General features: G+C 42.0%; 1 protein-coding gene across 1 annotated transcript in view; it reads right to left on the bottom strand.

Annotated features, from left to right (window-relative positions):
* Nucleotides 1-6996: 6996 nt before the first annotated feature.
* The window catches only part of wnt10a (wingless-type MMTV integration site family, member 10a), a 52713-nt gene continuing 50912 nt past the window's right edge, over nucleotides 6997-8797 (bottom strand). Inside the window, exons 4-5 of the mRNA XM_072445193.1 lie at nucleotides 7383-8797; nucleotides 6997-7318 (exon numbers count right to left, since the gene is read on the bottom strand). The exon at nucleotides 7383-8797 is cut by the window's right edge and continues 325 nt beyond it. Of these exons, the coding sequence (XP_072301294.1) occupies nucleotides 8544-8797 (254 nt within the window). The 3' untranslated portion in view covers nucleotides 6997-7318; nucleotides 7383-8543. The remainder of the gene's footprint in view (nucleotides 7319-7382) is intronic.

Genomic DNA, 8797 nt, shown 5'->3' with positions numbered 1-8797 from the left:
TTCAGGAAAGCAGGTGTCAGCTTAGGTCGAGCGTAACATGTCGCAGATGGTGTTAAAAGCATGTACTCGTTGGCCTCCGCTCTCAATAAGAAATGAGCGGAGAACAGGGAAAAAGCGATACGCGTTTCCTTTTCGATCCGGCCCAAGTGGAGCGGGTCATAAATTAGTGAGACGGATCAAACTGCAGTGTTAGCGCGGATCAAGTATTTGTAAAGAAGCTGAAAGGACTATATGCGCGAGATAATGTGGAAGTGCCTCCGCCGGTACGTGTCGCATGCAGTTTTAATCCCAAAGCAATTTGAGGATGAATTAGTTATCGAAACACGACCCGTCTTCTTTGAAATCACTAACTTTAGAGGGAACAGAGTGTTTCGGGGAATAGTGGTCTGTTATGCAATTGTTGTGGCGATGCCTGGTTTCCTTTATTTTACTGTTACTCTGGGAGCGCAGTTCCAATTTCAGTTTATTCACAAAATGAAAGGGGCTCTATTCATTGTAAAGCTGCACGTTGTCACATTTCTGGTGGAGAGGTGACCCTGCTTTTTTGAGAGCAATAAAACTATCTCCAAGGAGACGAACAGGTGAGCCATACCAGAAAAGTGCACCAGGCAAGGAGGGAATTCTGTTGGAAAATGTTACGTGTTTTTGCCGTATTAAAGTGAAAGTGTGGTTGCCAGGACGCTCACCGTTACCATGTGTTTTGGGACTGTCCTGTTGCTCAGAAATATTGGACTAGAGCTTAACAAAGCAATACACCGTCCCACTTGCTTTCAGAACTATGTATTTGGGCCTTAGAGCGCCTGCAATGGACACGATGAATGGATCCCTCTGGAACATACTTCAAAAATGCCATCACAAAGAAATGGATGATACAAACTGAACCGACGATCAAGGACTGGACCGACATCGTAATTGGTCTTCGAAACATGGAGAGACTTAAATTTGCGCTAAATTTGAAAATGGACAAATTTAATAGACTTTGAGACGACCTTAAACTACATGTTTAGGACCACCTTTTTTTTGTTTATCGGTTTGAGCTCAAACTGTGTCATGTGTTGTTCTGTGTTCCTTTTATGTTTCCTATTTTAAATATAAAAAACCTGAGTAAAATAAAAAAAAATTGTGGAACATCATGACAAGTTGAAGCTGATTGGTTGAAGCATCACAAAAGCAACCAGACAAATCCATTCATATTATACCGCTTGTTCCCTTTCAGGGGTCGCGGGTGACCGGAGCCTATCCCAGTGACTTCGGGCCTTAGGCGGGGTACACCCTGGACAGTGGCCAACTCGTGGCAGGGCCAATAAAGGGCCAGACAAATCAAACTTTTGTTAAATCCAGTTGAGAGAAACGCACTCTTTCCTGTCCGTCATCGTCCCCGTGCATGTTTTAGTTTGTTTTTGTGCTTAACCTTCGGGTTCCGCTCAAACCACAGTGCTGCTCTGCGATTGGTCCAAAATGGTGTTTCAGGCTCATAAATATCGCAAGAATTCATCTGGCTGAATATTTGGTTTACTTCTGGTCTAGTCCAGATGTATTCCTGGGTTTAGTCCTGGTTTAGTCCCAGTTTTCTAGACACCGCTCTCGTAACTCCAGCTGGACGAGATCAATGGAGGAGCATTCAACACAAGCTCAGTGTGTACTTGTATCATTCCAGATGATACAAAGAAGAGGGCAAAGTGTTACCGAAGCCCGAGCAGAGCTAACCGGGGGTGCAGCAGGAGTTAATCTTATTGTGGCAGCCAAATAGCACATGGTTCACTTACACAATCTGAGGACTTTTGTTCGTCTTAACCACATCCTCATCTGAGCGGGATCACTTTTCATACCAAAACCACAGCTTTATTGCACAAGTGGTGAGTGGGCTCAAAGTATGCTGTCTGTAATGCCTTCTGATACGTGTCCACACAGCTTTTGGATTAATGTTATACCGAACTATTCAGTAGTTTATTTATTTGCTGTCTTGTATGGACCGGTCTCTCATATTTGTACTACATTAATGGCCCCTCAGGACTTGTGCTGTTTGAATGGCCCCTCGGGACTTGTACTACATTAATGGCCCCTCAGGACTTGTGCTGTTTGAATGGCCCCTCAGGACTTGTATTGTTTGAATGGCCCCTCAGGAGTTGTACTACATTAATGGCCCCTCAGGACTTGTACTACATTAATGGCCCCGCAGGACTTGTATTGTTTGAATGGCCCCTCAGGAGTTGTACTACATTAATGGCCCCTCAGGACTTGTACTGTTTGAATGGCCCCTCAGGACTTGTGCTGTTTGAATGGCCCCTCAGGACTTGTACTGTTTGAATGGCCCCTCAGGACTTGTGCTGTTTGAATGGCCCCTCAGGACTTGTACTACATTAATGGCCCCTCAGGACTTGTGCTGTTTGAATGGCCACTCAGGACTTGTACTACATGAATGGCCCCTCAGGACTTGTGCTGTTTGAATGGCCACTCAGGACTTGTACTACATGAATGGCCCCTCAGGACAGACACATATATCTCAGAACGTCTGCGGCGACTGACACAACGTCTCTGGTGTTGTTTGTGTTAAACTCTCGTCACAATGTCTGACCATAGCAATTATTTTATTGTGCTTTTCTTATCACTTCCCCTCATATAATCGTTTGGAGCTTGTGCAGATAAGAGTTTGTCAGGTTTTCCTGTAGCCGCCGGGTCAAACAATTTTAATTAGATGGTTTATCTTTGGGAATAAATGAATCCTACAACTACATTTTGTAGATCAACAGCATCAATTAAACTAAAGTTGGGTTTGTATTCATATGATTTATTGACAGAGGTTAGAAAACAGTTGGCTGGCATTATTCATAATCATTTCTGGTGGTCATGAGCTTCTTTAAAGATATTCAGAAAATACCACGGACAATGATTGCACAGCAAGAGCCCGTTAGCGTTAGTTTTTTGGAACGCGGCCGCGTTCCAAACAGGAAGTGAATCTGGCTCCTTCAGATCTGGCTCTCTTTTATTGAAATGATCTATTCTGGTCTTAATATGGACGTAAAAAGCTCTGTATGATCCTGGTGTTTTTATTTCTCTATTGTCTTTGTAAATGAAGATATGAGCAATAATAACTGACCAATCAGGCTTGGCCCCAAATTAGCCACAATATTACTTTAATTTACACATTTTGCTTGATTAAAAAAAAAAAAAAAGCATTATTATTTCTATCAGGCATCGATTTTATTTTTTATACATACTTTTTATTTACAGTTTTAATGACTCGAAAACGCTGCCTTGTCTCTGCCATTCAGCCTCAAGGCAGCCGCAGCTTCAGAAGTAGTTTACCATTGACCGGAATGCTTCACTGTGTGACATTAACCTTATCTATCTCCATGGAGACGATCAGTGACGCAAGTTACAGGTCAGATGTGTGAGATACATTTGTGTGCTTCAAGGACAAAAACAGACATAAAAGAAAAAGAGGTGAAAAAAGAGAAGGCTTTAACAAGGGGAATGTTTTTTTTGAAAAGCAAGAAGAGAAAACGAAGCAAGAATTACACAAAAATGAGTGATAAAAACAACTGTTCTTTAGTAGCTGCGTTTAAAGCCATACTGTGGAATCTCCCGGGCGAAGCAGCAGAACACATTTCCCAAACCCATGCATCACAATAACAGCTTATTACTAAAAAAAACTTTATGACTTCCTTGTACTTCTACTTAAATACTACAGTACTGCAGTGATCATGCATGTTCTTATTGACTTGTCTCCTGCGGCTGAGCCTGAGCACAGCCTCATACCATTGTGTTGTGTCAAAGTGAAAGTCGTGCACATATTTGCTATTGGCATGCGTACTGAGTGTCCAGTTAGGCTCCATTGCACAACAGCTTGACCCTGACTTGAAAAACATTAGAGCAGGTCTATTCGGCAGTGACGCGGACCTGCTAGTTCATGCCAGGGGATCATAACAAAATAAATCTCCTTCAGTGGGCCCTATGTTGTTTCAGTTTCAAAACGTGTAGCCGCTTTGGGACAGGCGCTCTATCAAAATAAGAGCCACTGTTCAAATAAACTCGACGCACAAGTTCAGGCCTGGAGTTTTCTGACATTTACGGGGCCACGGCTATTCTCATGAAGATGAATGCTTTTTTAAAGAAACGGGATATTGAGCAAATATTAAACAACTGTTGTAAAGTCTTCTCTGGATGTGAATTGGATTGTGTTGAAAATTGATAGAAAGTGTCGGGATAGTGGGTGATGAGAGCGCGTTTAGAAATCAGACAATGCGTTTGGATCATGGATTGAACGGTTGACTGCGTCCGAAGCTTAAGCCGAGGAAATATTCACTGTAGGAGTGAGTTGCATTAGCTGCTTGTCAACACATGGCAGGAACTGATACTCTCAATAGACGCACAGGCATGCAATTTTAGAAATGTTGTTGTGGCCCATGTGGGAGGAGAGCCAAAAAACTTTTAAGTACTTTAAAACAAGTGCTTTGTCTGTTGTGTTGAACTTATCTATCTTGTATTTAATTAATTAGAGGTGTTTTAATTGCTCAAAGTACAAATACTTATGGGAGTATATATTATGTCTGCCTCTCCTAAGATCTGACCTGTACTGCCTGCTTGTCTCCGTAGCGATAGATGAGCTGGTGTGGACCTGGGCAGGTTAAGGACCACATTTAAACAATAATTTAAACAGGTCAGATCTGGAATAACAAGAACATAAGGGACACAGTGCAAATTTACCACACTTTTATTAAGTTTAAAACTATGAACAGGCATTTTCTACTTCAAAAACAAAATTAATCACAGCAGATAACAGCAGCTTAGGCACCATCACAGCAAGAAGGTTGCCGGTTCCATTCCAGGACCGCTCAGAGTTTGCATGTTTCTCCAGGTTCTGGTTGCCATGCGCCAACGGTGAAATCTTCCTCTGACCAAGTCTAGGTCAACTTTGCTCATAACCCCAGCGGTAATGAAGGATGGGTAAAATCACTTCGGGGACAATAAAATGTACATAAACCTTAAAACCGTAACTTTGAGGATAAACTTATAGCCCCAAAGTGGTTCTCAACCTTTTTCAGCTGTGACCCCCATAATAACAATCGTTGACTTTTGAGCGCGCCAAACAAAATGATAAAGTTGTTTTACTTTTAATGGCGGTTGTTAGCCAACTGAAAAGGTGCATTTACCGCCACCTACTGTAGTTGTACGTCTTCAAAGTATGTGTTTTACGCTTTACTGTTAAATGAATTTAAAAAAGGAGAGAGAGAAAGAGAGTTGCCAAGACGGTCAGCAGATTGAAATCTACATTTACCACATTATAATAGTCTCAAGCGTCTTCCCTCTATCATCTGGGAACGCCCCAACATTTTGATAACCTCTGAGTCTGGAGAGTGAATAAAATTTGAGCTCTAAAAATCTAAAAAGTGGAATAAATATAGGATTGAGACATGATTCAATGGAGACATTCCTTTGACTATACTAGCATCGATAACGTGTGTTTTTAGGCTCCAAACCCACAGTGCTAATACATCATTGTTGTAAATAAAACAATAAAATAAAATAAAGTAGAAGCAACGGTAAATGTTCAATTTGCTCAGAAAGTCACCAAACTCACTGTAACTGTGCAAATGTAACTCAACACAAGCCACCTCTGTAACCAGCAGAACAAACATTAAGTATTTAGACACGTGAAAAGAGGAGTGTGTGAAGTCATGCATGGGATACAGTGGAAAGACGCATGCAGAAGTCAACCTACACAGATGGGACAGGGAGGAGGCGGGAGGTGCGAGCGCCCCCCCCTGCTCTGGGACGGGGAAAGTATGTTTGGATAAGAATAGAAACTGGAATAGCACCTTTTTACGGCACATCTGTTTGGCCTGAGTGTAGTGTGTCCCTCGTAGCCGTACACTTGACACATCACTTCCCCCAGGGCGCAGAATATACAAGCGGGTCGGACGCTCAACAGGGTTTCCTCGGCACGCAAACCCCGGGACCAGTGCGAAACCATCTCTGGTCCTCTGCACAGGCTGGTTTTAGAGCCCAGTCTGCAGCGTGGATTGGAGGAAAGTTTGAACGCACTGGATTCTAGCCTTTCAGAGGGAATTACAGCTTGACTTACGGTTATACTACGCGCTTAAAGAAGACGCCATCTGCTTGTTTCCGTTGAAATGTTAGTGCGTTGCCTGGAATGTTCCTCAGTATGGTATTAAACTCATATATCTGCATGGACACGAGCAGGTGGTGCTACCAGGTTAAAGGTGGAGAAATGAGCCCGGTTACAGTTGCATGCCTGGTGATTTTTGTGCAAATAGATAAGTTTGAAGGTGCTGTACCCGATTTGTACGGTCCAAAAACGTGAAAAACAGAGAGAAGTTCAATTTAAACTGTTTGCAGCGATCCAAATGTATCTCTCACTTACATAATGCCTTCTGAGTATACAAACTATTCACTGCGATGAGTTTACAAGTACTTCTTTTTTTACAACTTTCAGAGGCCAGAGCGAGCTTTACCGCCACAATAAAGCTAACAGACTTAACAATGCTAACGGCGCACTTCTCGCGCACGTCCCTCTTAGTTTTACCCTAATTATTGTACAATTATAGCTGAACTGGAACAAAACAGACTTCACTTTACTACTTTTCATCAAGAAATGTGTTTCATCTAATGTCAGATTATGAAACATTCTTGACAAAGCCGTAAGAAGAGAGAGAAGCGAGTTATAATGATAAAAAACGTCATTGGAAGTAACGGAAACTGACACTTTATAACGAGCGCCTCTGAGCTGCCACAGGGGGCGCTGTTATTGTTATCGCTGTCTGTCAGTTGAGTTGAGTTTGCTTGTTCTTCATGTGCTGGTTTCTGGATGTAATAATGTGATCATTGGAAAAATCCTGCAGACAAGTGTATTGCTTATGGACACAATGAGCACTGAGTTGATTAATATTCCATAAAGTGTATCACATCCTGTATAATATTATCGAATCAATATTTATGTATCGAAAAAGAGTCCACGATGAAAAATACGACGTCTGCTTTCATGTCATTTATTACTTTATCACGTTAAAGACCCCTTTTCGTGGTTTGGCCTCATCTTTACTGTCTTACAAATATTAAGTTATCCACAAAAAATAAAATAACTTATAGATATTAACCATATTAAAACATACAAATACAATACAATACATTACTTTACAATTAGGACATGAAATGCATATTGCTGGTAGTTCCCAGAGATCGCTCGGTTACAGTTCTGGATGTGCAAAAACAACTTTAAACACCAGAAATACTATCATTTTATCTCGCGCTTTCCACACAAGACGTTTGAAATAAATTACAGATCGATAGAAAGCCTCTCACACACACACACACACACACACGCACACGCACACGCAACACACGCACACACACACGCACACGCACATGCAACACACGATGAATAAGATTAAATGTACAATAGCGGAAAAGGTAATATTCGAAAATGTACAATTTGCAAATAGTGATGCACAGCACATTTAAAACATTTGTACAAACACTGAGACGCTTTTAGTGTGAGAAATGAAAGCCAGTTCATGAGTGCCAAGTCTCCCAGGCACTGATAATTATTACTATTTTAATATTTACATTTAGGTTTGTACTATACATTGGCTTAAGATGATGAAACATTACATTATTGCTTGTCCGTTTGCATGTTTTTGCGCCATAAGAAACACTCCTTGATATTAACCACGTGGTATCAGTCTTTTTTATCAGCGTACAATAGTCACTCTTATTGCCACGTTGCGTCAGGTACATGATATAGTTTGATAAATACTCGCTTAAAATACGTTTTGTTGTAAAAAAAAAAATGAGTGAATCCTTTTGACGGTGTTATTGCTCGAAACGCCGTGTCTGTATTTACATCGACAATGACACGCCTGAACTATTCCACTCTGCGTCATCCCTTTGGCAGAAACTGTGATGAATATGGAGAAGATGTCATGTACGTCTTTGGAAATGTGTTCAAAAGCAAACTTGGACCTGATTTTGCAGCATATAATTCATATAATGCAGTGTTATATATTTTTTTGTCCTGAGGGCTGTTACTCACCTCAAACTGCTCTGGCACACGCTCTGCTGAAACCTTCGACTGAGACACAAAAAGACGGTCCTGCAGCTAAATTTGAATTTCCTTTGGGATCAATAAAGTATCTATTTATACTGTGTGATATTGTTACTACAAAGCTGTGTAACACGTCAGTGAATCGGCGTCATCACCGTTGCGTGTACGATAAACCGTTTACGCGTCTGTTGCCTTGCAGGTTTCCGCTGTTTAAAATATAAAAATCAGACCACTTTTAGGTTGTTCCTTGACATGTAAAAGTTCACGTTTTGGTCCCTGATTTCACTCAAATCCCAGAGTGTTTTCAATGTCCACCCAAAGTTCACGTGCAGTTCTTTCATTTGTGTGTCTGCTTTCTACCTCCTTCAAACCAGGAGTCCATCGCAGAAAGAACCCCGGAGCTCGTTGTAACAGTCCTCCAGCTCAGATTCAGACTCCTGACCGAACACGTCCTCGGGTTTCGTGCCGCCGTAGTTCTTCATTTACAGACACTGACCCATTCCGTTATCCGGCATTCCTCGCACACCACGTAGCAACACCAGTGGAACTTGCAGTTGCACCGTTCGCTCCTCGTTTGCTGGAGGATGTTGTGCCCCCTCCCGCAACACAGACTCTCGCAGTTGTCCATTCCCGGGCTGGTCTTGTTGCAAATCCGGCCCAGGGTCCCGGCCGAGTCCGAACTCAAGTCCCTCTCGCAGAAGTCGGGACTCTTTTCGAAGTAGACCAGTTCGT

The sequence above is a fragment of the Eucyclogobius newberryi genome, unplaced genomic scaffold (genome assembly GCF_026437365.1).
Source record: "Eucyclogobius newberryi isolate DKJ021-1_F unplaced genomic scaffold, fEucNew1.0.hap1 SCAF_14, whole genome shotgun sequence".
Classification (NCBI taxonomy): Eukaryota; Metazoa; Chordata; class Actinopteri; order Gobiiformes; family Gobiidae; genus Eucyclogobius; species Eucyclogobius newberryi.
The sequence above is the reverse complement of the archived record's forward strand: the minus strand, read 5'-3'. Positions and strand labels throughout refer to the sequence as shown.